This window comes from Coturnix japonica, chromosome 3 (genome assembly GCF_001577835.2).
Source record: "Coturnix japonica isolate 7356 chromosome 3, Coturnix japonica 2.1, whole genome shotgun sequence".
NCBI classification, from domain to species: Eukaryota; Metazoa; Chordata; class Aves; order Galliformes; family Phasianidae; genus Coturnix; species Coturnix japonica.
In genome coordinates this window covers 5,392,718-5,412,923 of record NC_029518.1, presented here as the reverse complement: position 1 = coordinate 5,412,923, position 20,206 = coordinate 5,392,718, and the positions used below count along the sequence as shown (strand labels likewise).

Below are 20,206 nucleotides of genomic sequence, written 5' to 3'. Positions count from 1 at the left end.
GAGATGTGTGGGTATTCTATGGATACTTGTAAGGAGTGCATAAATGACTTCAGTCATGCTTGCATGTTTGTGATTCAGTTGCAGCATCGTGATACAGATATTTTATCTGTCAAGAAAAGGATATGGTTGAAGGATGAGCTATCCCACATATAGAAGAACCTGAAAATACTTATCTGTATTTAGTTTTGAAAGTTGGTTCCTGAGCATCCTGCCCTGCAGATGGCTTAAGTGAGCAAAATGTCAGACTGAGCTATGCTTAAAAACATTCTTAATTTTTCATCCTACTGCTGCAGTATTGATCATGCTATTTAAATAGTCTGATAGATCTATGAATAGGATTATTTTCCATTATTTGTTTGTAGGAATTGTTATACGCATGTTCTTCATATCTGCAGTTGGTATAAGGGGAAGATTATATCATGTCACATACGCGTGTGTTTAAATGTGCTTGCTGTTCTGTCTCAAAATATTGGAGAAAGGGGCAGAATATTAATTTTAGCTGCTGTAATGGCTCTAAAACAAAAAGAGTAGAATAAGGGAGACATGAATATACAGTTTCTGCTTACGACCGCAAAGATAAGCAGAAATGGGAAGAGCAGTCTTTCTCAGGGGTGCTGTTCGAAGGAGCGGACCACTGCAGAAGGTGATAACGCTTGTGTCCGGCAACAGAGACCCCCTCTTCCTTCCTTGCTGGCTCATCTGTGGCCAGGAATGTCACAAAAGCTGGTTGTAAATCATCTTTCGAGAAGTGTTTGCCTGTTTGTTCAGAAGTTTGGTATTTCCCCCAAAAATGCTGAGCTGCAATTCTCAGACTTTGAAGAGGAAAATTCCCACCGAAATGGGGGATAAAAGGCCCTCGCTAAACTGGGGACTTTGAAGACAAAGTCCCAAAGACACCTTTGACGGAGAATTCCCTGAGGGGAAAAACTTTGTCGGAAGAACCCCCGGGACCGGCTTGCTGCGAAGCTCCCTGGCTGTCTCCCATCCCCCGCGGTGATCAGACGAGTTCCTGAGATCAACTGACCTACTGTGTATCTCGCTGGACCCACGGTGGTGACTATATCTCTTTTGCTCTCTGCAAAGACTCCTTGCTTATATTTCCTACTTTCCCTATCGCCTACCTTCCCTTCCCCATCTCCCTAAAAATGGCTCGGACTTTAATAATAAACTGGTTGGACCAACATTTGAACCGTTGCTTCTTAATCTCATGCCGCATATACACATATCAAAGAACCTTGCCTCCCTCCTACAAATTGGAGTGAGACACCAGCACAATGATTGGATATGTGGTATACACTGAAGTTTTGAATATCATTAGGACAAAGGCTGTAGCATGTTTTTTTACTAGATCATAAGTAAAATGCCACCAGGATTGAAATTCTCTTTCAAATTTACTTGCGTTATCCCAAATCAGCTTTTGAATTTCGGTGGGTGAAGTACCTCCATCACTGTCTGACAATTGCTGCTACTGTAGATTTCATCCGTATTTGAGTTCGGATACATCTAAGAGCTAGAAAAATATTTTCTTGGACAATGGCGAGTGAATCTACCATTAATTGTTGGTCTTATTTATATGAGTCTTTTCCCTTTGAGGTAATGCATTAGATAAGAGCCACTGTTTGGTTTCCAGTGCTGATAGGGAAGACTGTGAGGGATGCTGTAATGCATATAGGCCACTTGTTGCTGTGCTCAATTTATTGTACAAGCATTTCAGCATTGGTACTACTTACAACTCCCAGTCTTGCCCCTATTCTACAAGTCATGCTCATTTAGTCAAGGAAAGTGTAGAATGAGCATTTGATAATATGAGAAACAACAGGGAGAGATCTTCCTGGTCCCAGAGGAACCAAGGTTAGAGTGTAGGTGAAATCCAGCAGTAGTTTATTTTGTACATTTTCCTCATTGATCTCAAGCCTTTTAGGTATATTTGTTAAGAGGTTCAGTGAGGGTCAAAAGGGTCAGGCCTGATGTTGGACTGATTAATCAATCCCTGGCCCAGGGAGTAGCTGTGTTCTGTTACCTTACATGAACTCTCAAACATAGTTGCAGGCAAAAGCAAAGAGACGCTGGGATAGAAGGCATTAAAACTGAGACATCCATGTACCCCTCAGTGGTCATGGACTATTGCAGCAGCCTCAGACAGTCAGGAAGCCCAACTGTGCTTCCCTAGTTTTAGGAACTTCTTGAGAAGGCCATTGAGTTGTTCCACAATACCATTAGCCTGTGGGTAGTAAGGAATATGAAAAATCCATTTAGAACCTTCCTTCTGTGTCCGTTCCTGTACTACCTCTGAGGTGAAATGAGAATCATTATTGTTTAGTATAGTCAGATAATGGTAATCATCCTTGTGACCTCTGTGTGGATACTCAGTTTTTATCAGAAGGTGTGGAGGGGTCACTGAGTTTTCTAACTTATATATTTGGGCTCTCACATTATCCAGGCTTACATTTGGATACATGCCACACCCTGGGGAATGCCATCTCACTTATCAACTCTTCTCTAAGGGCTCATGGGAAGAGGACTGCTGACTGTTTTTCCTCTAACTTCCCTCTAAGATCTTCTGCCTACAAACTTCTATCGATCTTGAAGGTTTTTAACCAACTTTTCCAGCTATTGAATAATTTGAGTTTGCTGTTCACAGAATTGTACAGCAGCAGTAACGGCAGGTCCTAGAATGATTGTTTTTTCCATTTCCTTCCCTCATATGATCATCTTCGTGGAGGGAACTTACTTATATGAACTGAGACTCTAAAAGTTAGACCAAATATTCTATGCCCGCTCCATCCCCACAGGGGAGAGGCTGATACCATGTTTTTCAGCATGTGCAGTTTTATTGCTTTGTGTTTTCACTGAAGCTATAGGGATTACTTTTGTATCCATGGTGACAAAAAATGTTGACACAAACAGAGATTCACCTTTCTTTGGCAGCTGTTTTCTTGCTGAGTAAATGGTTTTTGCTTTCAAGTGAAGGAACAACCTGTAGGTTTCAGTTACCCCTTGGTGTTTGAAACATACTTCATGATCAGACAAAACATTTGTCGTCCTCTCCCAGTGTTCTAGAATCAAAGGGGATAATGTGGCTCCCTTGCTCTTTCACACTCCGTTTAGTTTTCTTCTCCAGAGAATATGCAGATTCATCACCTGCTGCCAGAATCATCTTATAAGTTCTAAGTTATTTATATATTTTCATCTGTATGTTAAATAATAAATTTAAAAATACCTTCTGTCTTTTGCTCTGTAACACAAACAACAGCATTTCCTTGTTGGTTTATTTTTATTCACAAAATGGACTTTGATCTCATGAGGTGAAAATGATAAGCACGTTATATAGCCTGTGGACTTTTCTCAAAGGCTTGTCGTGTTTCTTCTCATCACTGAAGCATTCATGAAGATAGTTGCAAACTACCTATGAAATGGATCTTTGAAAATACTGCATATGAGAAACAACCATCTTTTTTGCCTTTGGTAGTATATTTTTTCTGCAGTGCTTATGGCGCATTCAGGATCTGTGGGTTTTGCGCTGATTAGCTGGCTTATGTTCACCTGTCTCCATGCACAAAGTAAGTAATGTTATTTTTATAAATTCCTGTGGTTCTAGTCTTGCTTTTAGTGAAATAGAATTGTTTGTTAAATTCGTATAAGTTACAGTCTTTGAGGTTTAAAACTCACTGATTTTTTTGACTGTTAAAGTAATACCTGAACAAGCAATCTTGGTACCAATTGAGGTTATCTGTAGACACAAAGAGGCTCTGTGATGGTGTGTTGAAAACCACTGCTCTTGGATTTTCACATTGAACTCCTAAGTTTTAGTTTGTATCTGCAGCAGGCACTGAGTAACATTTCCAGACTAAAGCTAGACACAACAACATTTAGATCTGAAGTTGGGATCACTTGTATTCCTTTATGCTATCCTGTTAATTCAGATTGAAGTAGTTACCTTTTTCTTGTCTGATCTTCTTTGTACTGGTAATAACTCCTTTAGAAATGCTCTCCCAGAAACTGAGAACTATGTCATTCACTAGATAAATCTGGGCATACAAGGAGCATTTGGGTGCCTAAACATAACTTTAGTCCTTCAGACTTTCTCTAGAAATTTCCTCCCCTCTGCAAGGGAAATTCAGGCTGCATGTTTGGAAAAGCTCCTTCACCAAGAAGGTGGCTGAGCACTGCAACAGGCACTCCAGGGCGGTGGCCATGGCACCAAGATTTACAGAGTTCAAGAAGCATTTGGACAATGTTCTCAGACAGAGTTTGGATTTTGGGTTGTTCTGTGTTGGTTAGGAGCTGGACTCAGTGATCCTTAATGAGTCCTTTCCATGTCAGGATACTGTATGATTCTTTGTTTCCACTGGCTCCAGAACTGCCAGGGAAACCTGAGCAAAGTTTTTTTTTTTACTTCTTGGAGAACAGTAACAGAAGTTTTTGTTTAATTACTGAATTTCCTTTATTGAACTGTATTGTAATGTTTGAGCCATGTTCAAGCTTCCACCTTTCCAATCTTCTTCAATAATACAGAACCTTCTTTTCCCAAGTAGACTTTTGAATACTTGGTTGTGAAGGCATAAGCAGCAGCAGTTCACTGCAGTATTTTTTAGGAGTTAAGGTTACTTGTGTAGAAATTTATCCACTGCTTCTTTATAAATGGGATTCTGTAGGGTGGGACAAATATAAAGACATCAGCTTAACAGGTAAAATTAGCTCACTGTTTCTTTTGCCAGTTTGAATATGCAGTGAGAATGAGAAGGAGAAGAGCGGGACATTTTTAGCATTGATACAAACCCATGTGAGATCAAAAGTGTCCATAAGAATATGGATGGTATTCTGTCAGCTTTGTGGAGCAATTCTAGTCAGGGAAGGAAGAGAAAAATCTGTGTGATTTCTCTGTGTTTATTCGTAGATATAGGGAAAAACAACAACAAAACCATCCCTTTTTATCATACAGAGAAAATGCAGAGGGGTGTCACTGAGTTTTAGTGTAGAACATGAAAATTACTCTGTGAAATCACACTATAAAGTGGCAACTTAAGGTGAATGTATTTCAGGTGAATCAATGTGCCTGAATTGCAAATGTTCAGCAGGAAATGAAAGTACAGTGACTCATGGCTGTTAAGCAATGAAGCCAAAGTTTCGTTCTGATCAGGGTAGGGAGGAAGGACAGTTCTGCAACTAGTCATTTTTTCAGACTTTTATCAGTAGCTGCTTATAAGTTCCTCACTGAAAAAAAATGAGGGGGAAAAAGGACAGATTGGCCAGCAATCTTATCTTTTTCAGGTAATATTGTTCTAAATCCTGAAAATTATTTTGATGTATCACTATAATAAATCTGATGTATTTGAACTGATGTATGCAAGTTTTATGTAGTATCAGGTCTTTTACTTTGTGCATTTTCTGGAAATTTTCTCTCTGTTTTTTGTACATGATTTTTCATTTTCTTTTTAGAAATCACAAGCATAGACTGTGACACAACACCAAGCACACTCCAGCTGTCAACCTTTTTAGATGAATATACAGGTAAATCATGATTTGATCCTAGAATTATCTGACTTACTCTTTAGCGCATGTAGTGCTTCAACTCTTTGCACGAGCTGTAATTTGTAGTGGATTTGTATTATAAGTTTTTGTGGTTTTTTGTTTGTTTGGTTGGTTTTTACAGTAGTTTTTGAGAATGGATGCAGCAGCAGCAGCCGAAACAACATACTGCTCCCTCTGGTGAACTTGTGCTTTCTGGTGTGTCAAATCTGAGGCAAAATTTGGTCGCTAATTTGCTTAGTAGGGTAAATAAATATAAGAAAAATAAATTCACTGTTCCAAAGATCTCACTAGCTGAATAGACACAGCCGGTGTCATCAGTGGGGCTGAGTGCACCCTCAGCAAGTTTGCTGATGACCAGAGGGACAGGATAACAAAGGAAGAGAAGTAAAAAACAAGATTTTCTAAGTTCTTCCTTGGTTTTCTGTTAGACTCTGGCAGTCTCTCCTCTGGACACAACACTTTTTGTGAGGCAGCTGCCTGTTGTTGCTTGCCCAAATGTATCCATCTCTGGAAGGAAGGTTAGATGGTACATCAGCAACTTAAGTTAGATTTTGATTTCAAAGTGCAGTTTCTTCCAGCAGCTTCAACAAGATTGTACATGATAATGTGATCCATTTTACACTTTGCTCCTGAGATACAGCACAATTGTTCTGTGCTCACTGCCATCTGACTGAACCTTATCTCTGCAAGCAATCGTAGTCTTATATCACTGGGCTTGTACCTGAGAGTATTCCAGACATTCCCTGCAGCTGGAGGAGAAGAAGGTGTTCCTTTCATTTTGGAGCTTAGGGACCAAGGCAGTGAACCTGCACGTTGAGGTTAGAGATGGAGCTGTAACAATAAGGTTTGCTAAAATGAGTTGGTAAAGATGAAGTACAAAAATAATAGAGTAAGAAACTAAACCAGTACGCTTCCTGAAGATCATGGAAAACATTTAAGATCTCAGGGAAGATTTGGGAGAGCAGAGGGGATTTTTTTGCAACCCTGATGATGTCTTCCATGAGAAGATGCACACTATTTCATGCATACAGATATCTTGATAAATGTAAGATAACTGTCTAATAATTATGCCAGTAACACTACACTGGATTATTTGCAAGAACACAATCCAATCATGCTTTCTAGCATGGATTTGATGTTTAACAAAGCAAGAAACATACTTGCTACTGAAAAAAAAGCATGTTTAATCTGTCTTAATAATAACAAAATGCAAAACTAACACACAGTCTAACTAAGCCATAAACCAATGATCATTTATCAGTACGTTTGAGATGAACATATGAGTGTCTTCTATCAAGCAATCTAATCTGCTATGCTTTCTTTTACAGGTGATATAGAATGGATTATAAATATCCCACCCAATGTAAATTTGAAATTAAAAGAATTTTTGTTCCCTGAGCACTTAGACTATGTGGAGCTGGAGTACCATTCTAGTACTAATAATGCAACAGTGAAGACACGTAAGCCACTGGATGTTGATTCTATTGAGGTATTATTTTCATTGCATTTAAAATCCAGACATAAAAGGTTTTCTTGGCTGGTGATAAAAAGCACACAGTAAATATTTATTCTTTCACAATACAGGTTAGTATAACATAAGAGCCACACATAGGAAACATCAGTGTAGATTTCAGTATCCACATCTCTGTGATATATGTGCTATATATCTCCAGTTTCCTGTAACTGAAAATTTAGCTGGATGTCAAGATGGATCTTTATCGTGTATTTTTACTCAGTAATAAAAGTTGTAAATTTATCTCCAAGTAACATGAATTACATAATCAAAGTGAAATTGACTGGTTATAATTTGCTAGAAGGCAATCTTTAATCCTATGGATTTTTATGTTTGTACATAACTGCAGACATGAATAGATCCCTCACCTCTGTTGGCTGAAAGGAATCAGGAGCCTTCCTTCGAGGCTGTGGTTGCTCTATAGGACTACCAGGGATCTCTAAAGCAATACTGTTTTTCTCACTGAAGTTGCCTCTGAATAAAAAAAAATGCTATAACTGCATAGTAACTGGAGGCCATTTTTTGTATTTTTTCAGAGTATTTTGGCAGAGTTGAACCACACAGATTTTAAACACAGTACTTATGGTCAAGGTTTTTGATTGATGAAAGTGCACTTCAGTGTTAGCACATCATTTCCTCATTTGGATATTTTTAAAAACGAGTTAAAACATTTTCCTGAATATGTTATGATAATTTATAGGCTTGTATACGTATTGTCTAATTCCCTGTCAATTGTCTAGTGCAAAGAATAGCCAATATGTGGTTGGTAAGATCTGGCAGATAGCAGCAGCAGAGGAGAGGCAGCCAGTTAAACATTACAGTTAATAATCTGCAATGAACTTGCTATATATAGAGAATAATATTTTTTGGTATGACGTGTTGAAGTGGCAGAGCTGAACTATGCTCCCGTAACCATGAATGTTTAACTGCCAATTCAGCATGGCACACCTGAAATTTTGAGCAGTAGATGTTTTGTATATTTTTGCTACGTATACGTTGAGGTAATGATTATTTGACAAACATATGGAGATTCTATTGGTAATATTATTTACTTGCTATTGGTTTTTAGAGTGACCATCTCTTTTACTCTGTTGTTTGCCAAAGGTCTGGAATGGTAAGTAGAAGATGTGTTTTCAACTATGTATTTTTTTGTCTGGGTTTAATTCAAAGTATTATTTTCCAAAATACTAGAGATGTGATGCAGGGAGTTATGACTATCTTATAAAAGGTGTATGTGTTTAAAGAAGCCAACTGGAATGACTGTTTTTGTTCTCAGTAAAAGTAAAGTAAATTAAAAAGGTTTTAAAACTCCCTTGTTACAACTGGTAGTCTGGCATTAAAAAGCTTCTAGAACTGAAGGGTATCTCTTTGAAGACCTCTTTTTATACGATGAAATTACATGTTAGCATTGTGCTACTATCTTGCTGATGTCATTTCTAATGTCTTCTGCTCCCATTATGAAGAATGAAATAGAGAATGCACGGGATTTACAATTACAAGATGTAAACGACAATTCTCCAGAATTTCTACAAGCTCTCTATAACACTTCAGTATCCGAGGTGGGTTATGGTCAGTGTTAATTATTTTTCGTGTAGTATTTGAAATTATTTCTGGGGCCCAGCCATACCAGATAACCACATGCACTCTTACATGACTCTTCTATGCCTTTGCGTAAATGAGACTGGGCTGCATGCATCCCAAATGGAGGTACAAAGTGAAGAAGGAACATTCTGCTACCTGAACAAAAATAGAAATTAGAAATAATTTGCTTGTTCTAAGGGACTGGCTACATTTTCCTGCTTTGGAGCAAAAGGTCAGAAGCAAGAACAAAATGGGATTGTGGCTGAGCATGATGTTCTTTATTTCTAGGTATCTGCAATAAATTCCACAGTTATAAAAGTGGAAGCTCAGGATAAAGACCTCTCACCTTTGTTCAGCCACATTAGTTACAGCCTTTGGGTGAGTATTATTTGTTTGCCCAGAAGTGCACACCAGTCTATATTTCATACATGGCATAGTCTGTGACTTGATCCAAATACACACTTTTGTACTGCAATATTGTTATTACAAACCAGCAAAGTGATGGCATCAGAAAGACCATTTAATGTTAGAACAGTGTGATGATAAAAATTTTTACCATGAGACCAATCTAGTATGCAGTGAGGCCTGAATCTATTTCTTTAAGTTTGTGAAATGTTTGCAGCATTATTAATGTACAGCCAGGAACCCTTTGTCCTTATTACAAACAGAAGTGAAGCAGTTTCCCCTCTTTCTAAAGATAGTACTACAAAGATTTGTTGTTGATCTTTATTTCTGTTGAGGGGTATGCACAAACCACTTGAAGTAAGATTATTTCAACTAACTTTAGATATCAGCTATGGAGATCTCCATCTTTGAGCTTGATACGTCTGTTTCTTTCATAGTTCATGAGGGGAAGATGTTACTATTCATGGAATCTTTTGTTTCTAACCATAGAATGGGAGAAACCAGATGAAAACTCTAATGGCACTCGGAGTGGCAATCAAATGAGTGGAAAAGGGCTTGCATTTTCCAGAGTTGTCATTAGGAAAATTCTCAGTCATTTTTGAATAGTCTAATAATAAAAGTGGCAAGAGAAAAAAAAATGCATTTCATTATTAACTGTGTAAAACATGTGATTGATTCATTTTTCAGGGCCCAAACTCTGATTACTTTTATATAAGGGAAGGAGATGGAAACATCATGGTGAATAAAACTTTGGATTACAACAAGGTCAACCATTTCAATTTAACAGTCCAAGCAAAGGTATGCTATAAAATTTAAAAGGAGTAGGAATTAAGGCAGTTCTACAATGATACCTCCTTCATTATGTCTTGTTTTCTGTAAGTCTATAAACTCGGGATTCAAAACTCTTCCTTATAGAGTCTATAGACCAAAAGTTCTGTCTGCATCTTGACTCATATTGCGGGCAAAGTAGTACATTCTTAATATTTGAGTCACTGCATTGATCTGCTCGTAAAAGTCAGCCCAAGTTCCTTTCTGTGTGCATTTCAATATTTAAACAGTTCATTTATTCTCTGATCACTCTGGCAGATCTAATGTCCTACTGTTACTGCAGCTTACCACCTGCAGTCTTTTTTCTGTTTAAAGATTAAAGATTTAGTTATGCATTTGACTTCTTAGGTCTAAAAAGAAGTAATTTAGCAACATATATTTATAGTATTGAGCAAATAGTATAGCTACTGCAAATGCACCGTTACTACAACCTGCATGCTTCTCTGTAATACATGCCCGGTACAATTACTTTTTGATAGTATTATTAATAGAATTGTATTTCTCAGTGGAAGAATTGGATAAAGTAAGAGTTCTCAGACTAAGGATGCTGACATTGCAGAACACAAATAATACTATTCTGTTTATTCTCTCTCTGTATCCTGTTTTTTTTCTGTATTCTAATGTTCTATTGAAAAATGGCCCTTTCATCACAATGTTTCGTATTCTCTTCTTGGAATGCAGGAAAGATTTGGAAACAACAGTGATACTGTCTCATTAATAATCAACGTGCAAGATTATGACACACTGAACCCCTATTTCACTCTATCAGTTTACAATGGAACAATCAGTGAAAACAAGGTAAAAGCTTTTCACTGGATGCTGTAAATGTAAAAAATGATTTCTGTCCACAGTGCTTTTCTCTCAAGGAATGTTTCTCATTCAGCTGCTTACAACTGAGTTGTAACCTGAGTTAATGGAGGGCAAATTTGTGCCAATTGGTGGCCAATTTTATGGTTGTTCACTATAGACCTCCAAGCACCAGGTAGGCAGAACAATCATATGAAGGATGAAACTTCCTGCCCCAGAAACAGATTTTTCTCAGGAGGAAAAAACAAATGACACACACACACACAAAAATACAATAAACACCAAAACAAAAACAGTCTTAACAGGAGTTGCAGTAGGGTTTATATTGTACATTTGGAAATGTGGTTGATCAGTCCTTGGATTAGCTTCCTGCTGTCAGCTTTAAATACTGTAATTCCTCCTTAGGTAAGCAAAATAAGAATCTAAATTGTATACGTATACAATGTTATACATAAGTTATTTTTCTATGTAGGGGATGATGTAATTTCTGTTTGGGATATATTTGTTTAATTCAGGCATGTACTGCCGAAGAAAATCACAGTGTAGGAACAACAATAATCCACTCAAGTTAAACTGGACAGTTCTCTTCATTAACCCTATTCATCATCATCTTCATGTTGATGTGTCAAATCACCAGTACTTTTAGTGTTATACCTTTTGTTAGAAGTTCACCTTTAACTGTTTGAAAGGAATCCTTTAGATCTTCTGAAATTGTTTTATCTTTAAAATAAATTGTTGTTTTTATTAGGGATACAGTCTAGACTTGCTTTTTTTTTTTTTTTTTTTTTTCTGAGAAAGGAATGGAAAGAACTGAGATGTGCACTGCTGTTAATATTAATTCCATCAGTGACTACTGCTTCAGAGTCTGGTGTCTCTTAAAGCAAACAGAGCATATGCACCAAGTATTTTGCTCATCACTTCACTCTGTAAAGCCAGTATAGCAGACAGATATTTTCTTTCTCGATCCCAATGATTAGATTACAGGATTATAGGATGGCTTGGTCTGGAAGGGGCCCTTGAAATTCAAGTCTAACCTTCCTACTGTGGGCAAGGTCAACTTTCACAAGATGAGGTTATTAAAATCCTTTCCAACCTGACTTCTTTTAATCAGAATGGTGATGCACTTAATAAACACATTTAAGTTTGTGTACTTTCTTTCTTTTCTAGTTGGGTCCTTTGTCTATTCTTCCAGAGAAGATATTTGCTAAAGATGGAGACACAGGTATAAATGAAAAAGTATATTACAGCATCAAGCAAGGTAAGAGCTTTTATTTTCTTCTAGACATTCAAGCAGTAACTTATGCTGTACTATATTAGTAAGGAGAATAATAACAAAGTACAGTGTACAGGCAGAAAATGTCTTAATTGCCTACATTTTCACTGCAGTGCTGCTCTGCAAGATGACTTTCAGTTATTATGGCAACTATAAAACATCTACATGTTCATAACCTCTTCTCAGTAAATAATTTCTGATTTAAAATGTAAGACAACTTAGAATCTTCTATCCAGGATTTTCATTCAAGACCAGTTCCATAGGGAGATTTTCTGACAGAATTGCTGTAAGGGTGGATAATAGTAAAGATGGTAAATATTCAAAAGGTAAAGGAAAACTCACTGATATCAATGCCCGGGCTGAAAAAGCTGGGGCAGTCTCCACTGGGGAGCAATCTCCAAGAGATGCTGCCTCCGTGGTGGTCAGCCCTTAAATGAGATCTTAGAGGAGGTGGAGCTCAACTCCACCTTCTTCCAGGAGCACAGCTAGATTACTCTCACCTGTGCTCCCACAGTAAACCCAACACTTGCCTCAGCTGATTAATCAAAGGTCCAGGCTGTGATTTCCCATACAATTGCTAAAAGCTCCTGAGAAAATGAATTTGAAACCACTGAAGACCATTCTTTTATGAGACCATTCTTTTGAGAACATGGTGTTTGAGGAAAAAAAAAGAACACAAAACAAACAAACAAACAAAAAAAAAAAAAAACCCCAAACCTTATATTTGGGATGTCTGTGTAGTAGAAATGCTAAGTCACAACCTAAAGCAGTGATTGAGCACCAGTGAGAAGGTAGGGCCAACCCAGGGGATGGGTTGCAATGCATCTGAGTGACTGCAAGGGATGGAGCCAGGCTCCGCCCCTTCCCAGATCTCATATAAGGGTTGGCAGTGAAGGGGAGGGTATCTTTTGCTAGAGATCCCTTCATACCTGAGGCCTTCCAAGGTTAAACATTTCCTTCATTCTGCATCTGTGGCTGCTGGATTTGGGCTCATTCTCATTTGCTGTAGCCTAAGACTTTGCCACCTTGTTATTACCACCCCATTATAGCATTACAGTCTGTTAATTTTGCTGTGACTGTGTCATAAAAGGGACAGATTGGCTTCAATATTATGCTTTGTTTTCATTAACCTGTTGTATTTTTATTATTATTATTATTTATTTTAGTGAAACCTCCAGCCTATAGTAACGCCTTTTCAATCAATGCTGATAGTGGAATGTTGGAAGTAAAAACTGCAGTTGACAGAGAAGAATGTCCGTATCTTTTTGTGGGCATTGAGGTAGTCATTGTTTTACTGTTCAACACATTCATATCAAGTCTCAATTTCATAAACTGGTATTAGAGCCTATGTTGCTGTTAACAGTGCTCCTCATGGTAATGTGAGGCACAGTTGGCATCTGTTGTTTACATAATCTAAAAGACAGAATAAAGGGATTTACATCTGTTGAATGTATGTAGTGATGTTGTTGCATTAAGGTGGGATGGCTAGATGTAAATTCCATACCCTAATAACAGCTATAAACCCTGTTTTCTAGGCTGCACAGCAAGACAACAATATGAAAACAGCTGATGCTGTAGTACTGGTTACTATTGAAGATGTAAATGACAATCCTCCAGTTCTGTCACAGTCAAGCTACAATGTCTCAATTCTAGAAAATTTCCCAAATGGAAAGGAAGTTCTTCGAGTAGAAGCTGTTGACAAAGATGAGGTAAAAAACATTTTTGGTTGCTACCAATTATTTACTTCTGAAATATACCTTTAAGTGCATTTGTACTATATGGGTATGGTGAATGTTGGTATAGATATGTAATTTTTCTGACTACCTTTATGTATTTAATGATAACAAGCATAATTTCACTTCTTTGAGGAGGAAAGTATTGCAGCCCAAGAGCAATTTGTTTTGTTTTTTTTCCTGCCTCTGAAACTCCTCCTGGTTTGCTGAAGGTCCCTGACGTGAAAGCATAGAAGTATGAAACAGGCACAAAGCTGCAAGTAGCTCTTAGCCTGGGTGATGTATTTCATCCAAGTTTCTCAATCCAGTTTATCTGGAACAAAAGCCTCAATTACACCTGAAGGTTAAATGCTCTCCACCTGGAAATTAAGAATAAAATATCCTAATGAACTAGCTTGGTGAGTGTCCTGTTTAATAGCAAATGTCATTACTGATTGCAGGGAGGCTTCCAGGGAACGCTCAGTCTTACTCCAGCTGACAGTCCTTTCCAGATTAGTCAAGATGGGATTCTAACTGTGAGGAACTCCACGCTGTTGGATAGGGAGCAAGTATCATCTATTCATCTACAGGTAATAAACTCGCTTCTTTCCAAGGCAAGCTGAGACAAACAGATAACTAAACATGGAAAGAGGCTGACTCTCTGTAAAGTGAATCAATAGCTTACTTGAAGAATCAGACCCAGACTTTGACATTAGAACTGGGTGGAGGGAAATAACTCTGCAGTGATAGAGTTTGTTCTCCTTGCAATTGCTGTTCGTTCTTCCTCTTATTTATAGAACATGCATTCTAAACAAAACAGTATTTTTACTGCTTCATTTTCAAGGTCACTGCCAAAGATCATTTGCCACCTTACAATGAGGCACAATCTGCAATCAACGTATTGTTGCTAGATGAAAATGACAACAGCCCAACCTTCACAAACACACAATATGAACAAGTTATTTTCAACAATATGACTGCAGGAATGCACATTCTTCAGGTATGTAAAGGTGGCTAATATAAAGATGTTGACCAAGATGGTGATAAATAGTCAAAGGTTATTAGTAAAGAAAACTCGCCAATGTTGATGCCTTGGCCAGAAAGCTGAGGCAGTCTCCACTAGGGAGCAGTCTCCAAGAGATGCTGCCTTGGTGGTGGTCAGCCCTTAAATGAGGTCTTAGAGGAGGTGGAGTCGAAGTCCACCCCTTCCAGGAGCACAGCTAGATTACTCTCACCTGTGCTCCTGCAGCTGACCCAGCACTTGCCTCAGCTGATTAATCAAAGGTTCAAGCTGTGATTTCCCATACAAGGTACTAGAAATATTAAGTGCAAATGACACTTCCATGTGACTGAGTTCTTGCTTTGGTTTGTGTAGTGATCCTTTGAATAACAGGATCTTTTCTGAACTTCTTTGAGTTCAGAAACTGTCCACATTTTATTTAAAACTTTATATCTTTAGATATTCTATAAACACGGCATCACAGATGCTCTTATCATATCTTATCCCAGATCAGGGAGTGAATGAGAAAGGATTTTGTTTGTTTGTTTTTTTTACATCCTGATTTCTACAGACAGGAGAGAGAAAATAAGTTTCTTGGACTTAGTTGTTTACAAGTTATTTAATGAGAACAGAATGCTGCTAGAGTCCAGCAAATGATGTAATTGTAAAATCTGTTGAAAGGTTGTTTATGCTGAAGCATTGTTTTTAATTTAGAGGTACAAAGTTTTGTAAGAGAGATAAGAGAATGATATTAATTCGTAAGTGTCTGTTCCATTAATGATTTTTCTCTGCAGACTATGCAGGAATAAGTAATTCTGTGTTTCTTTATAATACCAAAAAAATCTAGACTAAAATTATTTATTCTGCAGGTTGCTGCTGGTGATCCAGATGAAGGTATAAATGGAGCAATAAGCTTTGTCTTAGCTGGTGGTAATGAAGGTGGATACTTTGAATTGGATGAATTCACAGGACAAATCAGTTTAAAAGCAGTAATCCCATTAAGAGCCAATGAGAGTAAGAACTTTGTCCTATGGGTGACAGCTACTGATGGTAAGATGAAATTTTTAGTACAGCTCAACACTACAACCTCAAATGCAGTTTTGTTGTTGTTGTTTTCATTTTGTTGGTGTTTTTTCCTTCCCTTTCTCTTAATGAATGTTTTCAAGATAGACTTTATTTTAAAAATATCATCTAGGAGCCTATTTTCACCTGCTCTTGTTTGTTAAAGATGAGGAAGTTTGTCTTGCTCATCCAAAATATTGTGTCTGTAGTAAAACACTGCTTTCTGATCATGCTTTTGTATCTTAGTTTGCTTCAAATTATTTTGTATGCTTCCATAGACATGAGACACCTACCTTTAACTTAATTATTGACTGCTTTTGCACAGGACAGTAGACCAAGATTTGGGCATATATGTTATAAATTGGAGGAATTCTAATTTCTGTAAATTCTAGAAATTTATAATTCAGTCAACAGGTATTAGAATAAAAACTAAATGTAACGAGAAACTGGTCTGTGTTTTCACATCTATGTGGGCATGGAGAAACTAAAGTGGAGATGCCAAAACCATCTAGATGACTGGAACAAATGTAGTTTCCTTAGAAATACATATTGAGAGTTTCTTTGTTTTAAGAGTATCAGAGAATTTGATGATGAATATTCATAATCAGAATGATGACAGAAGTAAATGTAACCTAGGATGGATATCCCCCTCATGCATGAGCATCTGAAGTGCTTTTCATCCTTCCAGTGTTTCTCCCTCTGATTTTTCTCATTATGAGTGTTATGTCTTCAAATAATGATTCTGTGGATAAAGTAGATACTGGCAGAAGCATAGTTGCACAAGAGGTGCATTGGCATTGGTCCATCTGATGTCTCTCTGTGCTAAATATTAATTGTTGTAATGTGTATTCAAGCTCATTTACTGGAAGGGTAATATCCAATAATTTATGTTCTGATCTTCGTTAGGACTGGACCTCTCAGCAGTGCTGTGATACTTACAGTAAGAACAGAGGAGAGGAGAGAAATAAAAAAAAGCAAAACAAATCAGTACCAGTAAAAAAAAATAAAATATATATATATATATATATATATGTATGTATATGTGTGTGTATATGTATATGTGTGTGTGTATATATATGTGTGTATATATGTGTGTGTGTGTGTATATATATATATATATATATACTTCTAGGCAGAAGACGTTTTGTGTGTGGTTTTGGTTGTTGGCTTTTGTTTTGTTTTGTTTTTTTCTGAGACGATTTTCTTTTGACTGCAGGTGGGACAAATCCAAGGAGTTCATCAGTGCCAGTACATATCTTTGCAGTTGGAGATTCCAGACCCCAGTTTATTCAGAAAACATACAATGTGTCTGTGGAGGAAGAGCTAGTCAGTCCCGTTGAAGTGGCAAGAGTAAGAACAACTTTATTTTATCTCTTGTGTAGGACATGGTAGTTGTAAGGAAATTCTCCTTCTTACATGCTCAAAGTGTATTTATCCCCTTGAATTATGTTTGTGGGTTTTTTTTGTTCTTGTTTTTTTCTGCTTAAGCTTCATTTCTATTACACGCTGCTCTTGTCTATCATTTGAAGCTGATAATATAACAAAAAATAAAACGCCATCTGCTATCATCCAACATTGGAAACAATCCCCACCACCATCACAACTTGTCCCCACCATCAAGAAAACAAAAGAAAAGAAAAGAAAAGAAAAGAATAAACCATGCAACCAATCAAAAAATAAAACAATTCAACAAATAAATCAGCAAAACCCACAGCTAGAACTACTTGAAACATTAAACTCACATTCTTAGTTCTTCGTTGCCTTTAGGCATTCTATAAAGACTGCAGTGGCCCAAAGGTTATAAGCAATATACACTCATCCTTAGTGACACATATAAAACCAACAGACATGAAATACCATGACTCCATTTTGTAGCTATTAGAAAGCTGTTGGAAGGACATTTTCAAAGAAGGCTCTGGAGAACTTGTCCATCATTTTGATCCAAAAATGCTTAGGCATACAGGTCACTGCAATGCACTATGACAGCTCCTTGTTAAATGCAATTATGAAGACAGGTGGGAGGTTTAATAACAATCAGAGAGATACAGTGTGTTTCAGTATTATATTTTATTGGCTGCCTGAGTTAGTTCATATTTTCACTTTTTGTAAAGAAAGGCAGAGCTGAAAGTTAAACTGAACTCTATTTTTTTTGTTATGTTTTATAGTTATTTACATTTCTGTCCTAGTCATGTTCCAATTAGAGGCAATCCTCTCCAGCTGTACTTCTCTGTGTACACTAGGGCTTGATTCTTACTTTCAGTAAATAAAACTAGTAAAATGAATTTGAACTTAGTTAAAACTACAGTTCTTTTTTTAAGAGGTGGTTTGTTGGTTTGAAATCATTTATGGATTTATGGATATTATGGATAATATTTATGGATATTTATGGATAATATTTTTATCTTGCACAGGTAAAATATGAGTCTCTAAACCCCCATATACCAGTTATATTGAGAGTACTGACAGAATCAGCAACATTTGATGTTGATGTCAATGGAATTATCAGGACCAAAATCAAACTGGATTATGAATCCCAGAATCATTACACACTGAATATTTCCTTGTCAGATGGAGTTACTACTGACTATGCTACTGTGTTTATCCAAGTTACAGATGTCAATGATAACAGTCCTGTGTTTGGTATAACTAACACTACCATTAAGATTCTGGAGAACACACCAGCAGGAACTCCTGTTGCCAGTGCACCAGCTACTGATGTGGATACTGGTTTTAATGGGTTGGTGGTTTATACTCTGAAAGGTGATGAGGGAAAAATGGACATTGATGCTTCAGGATTAATTTTGCTGAAAAAGGAATTGGACAGAGAAACGCAAGCCATCTACAACTTAGCAGTGATTGCTAGCGATCAAGGCCAACCCAGGCTTTCTGCAGTTCTCAATTTAACAGTTGTCATTGATGATGTGAACGATAACCCTCCAGTCTTCTCATCAAGTGGATATGAAGTGAGTGTCTCTGAAGACAAAGCACAGGGAAGTGAACTACTGAAAGTATCTGCTACAGATTTGGATGCAGGCGCCAATGGCTTTGTGACGTACAGGATTATTAGCCAAAAACCTCCAACTTCCTCGCCAATGTTTCTTGTCAATTTGACCACTGGGCAGTTCTTCCTGAGCCAGCAGCTGGATTATGAAACCACAAGGGAATTTGAAGTAGAACTGGAGGCATCAGATGGAGGGCAGCCAAGTCTTAACACTAGCACACAAGTTGTTATCCATGTACTAGATGTCAATGATAATCCACCAAAATTTAATCAAGCAACTTATGATATATTTGTGATTGAAAACATACAGAAGGGTAGCCCTATCTGCACATTCAGTGTTACTGATGATGATGAGGTAGGTACCAAAGTAATCTCATCTTGATGAATCATGATTACATGTTTTAATTCAAGGAAAAAAAACCCAACAAAACAGTATTAGTATTAGTTGGGCTAAAGGAGATTTGCTTAAATGATTGACAATAAATACATTTTGTGACATGAAAACATTATGCTTTCTATGGAACCAACAATAAATCAGTCCTTAACTACAAAATAGTTTCCTGGCCATCTCAGAGAATCTAGGAAAAGATAAGTACATGTAAACTAGGACAGTGGAAGTTGATTTTCTGTGCATGCACGTAAGTAATGAATACATGTATGTTATGCCATATAATAAGCAATAACAGAAACCTTAAATGTTAAGGGAAATAATCAACTCTGTTTTAATATTGCTTGGTAAATTGCTTCTGTCTTGGAATATGATAGTAATTTTCTGTAAGTCAACTTGCGCTTAGTAAGAGCTTCATCAAGGAGAGAGGCAGTTCTAAAACTGATGTAGTTTCTTTCTTTTTAATACCAAATGATGCTATTTCACACTGCTTTTTAAAAAGTTGTTTTTTTCTCTCCTTTATTCATAAAGAAATTTCGCATGTAGTCATGGCACTGGGAACTTTGTTTGGAGGCAAAGATTTCTGATTTGCTATAATGTTTTTGCTTATGTCAATTTTAAAGAAGAGTAAATGTATCTCCCAGTTCGGACTCCACTAAGTGTGTTGGTGAGGACCCACTGTCTTAGAAAGTTTTAGGAGACGAATAGGTAGGTTTTAAATAGAGAATCCTACAAAAGCTTATTATTTTCCCTCAGTTGTATTTGCCTGAGAAGTCCATTATTCCCATAGCTTAGGTTAGAAGGTTTCATCCATTGTCTTAGCAAAGCACTTGAGCTTTTTTAAATATGTCCTACAGACAAGTCAGGTATTAATATCGATAATATATATTTTAAAATGAATATTAATTATGGTAATCTCAAATAAACTATTTTTCCTTCTTAGGCTGGCTTTTCTCAGGGACACTTCATTCACAACAGTACTTTTTTTACTGTGGATATTCCTGGAATACTTTCATTAAGGAATGACACAGAACTGGACAGGGAGACTACACCTGGATTCACTTTACAAGTAAGTGTCAGGACAGATTTTTAGTTTTAGTTTTC

At 37.1% G+C, this 20,206-nt stretch overlaps 1 protein-coding gene across 4 annotated transcripts in view; it reads left to right on the top strand.

Moving 5' to 3' along the window:
• Nucleotides 1-3,356: 3,356 nt before the first annotated feature.
• The window catches only part of LOC107310795 (protocadherin Fat 4-like), a 41,730-nt gene continuing 24,880 nt past the window's right edge, over nt 3,357-20,206 (top strand). For 2 of the 4 annotated variants that reach the window (XM_015856777.2, XM_015856774.2), the window contains exons 1-17: nt 3,359-3,560; nt 5,440-5,511; nt 6,861-7,021; nt 8,115-8,159; nt 8,509-8,604; nt 8,915-9,004; nt 9,719-9,829; nt 10,541-10,657; nt 11,834-11,924; nt 13,106-13,218; nt 13,475-13,648; nt 14,113-14,241; nt 14,496-14,651; nt 15,521-15,701; nt 16,930-17,063; nt 18,125-19,069; nt 20,046-20,171. In XM_015856777.2, coding sequence (XP_015712263.1) covers nt 3,491-3,560; nt 5,440-5,511; nt 6,861-7,021; nt 8,115-8,159; nt 8,509-8,604; nt 8,915-9,004; nt 9,719-9,829; nt 10,541-10,657; nt 11,834-11,924; nt 13,106-13,218; nt 13,475-13,648; nt 14,113-14,241; nt 14,496-14,651; nt 15,521-15,701; nt 16,930-17,063; nt 18,125-19,069; nt 20,046-20,171 — 2,811 coding nt within the window. In that variant the 5' untranslated portion in view covers nt 3,359-3,490. Of the gene's footprint in view, nt 3,561-5,439; nt 5,512-6,860; nt 7,022-8,114; nt 8,160-8,508; nt 8,605-8,914; nt 9,005-9,718; nt 9,830-10,540; nt 10,658-11,833; nt 11,925-13,105; nt 13,219-13,474; nt 13,649-14,112; nt 14,242-14,495; nt 14,652-15,520; nt 15,702-16,929; nt 17,064-18,124; nt 19,070-20,045; nt 20,172-20,206 lie in introns of all 4 variants that reach the window. The other 2 variants (XM_015856778.2, XM_015856776.2) reach the window with 2 other exon arrangements.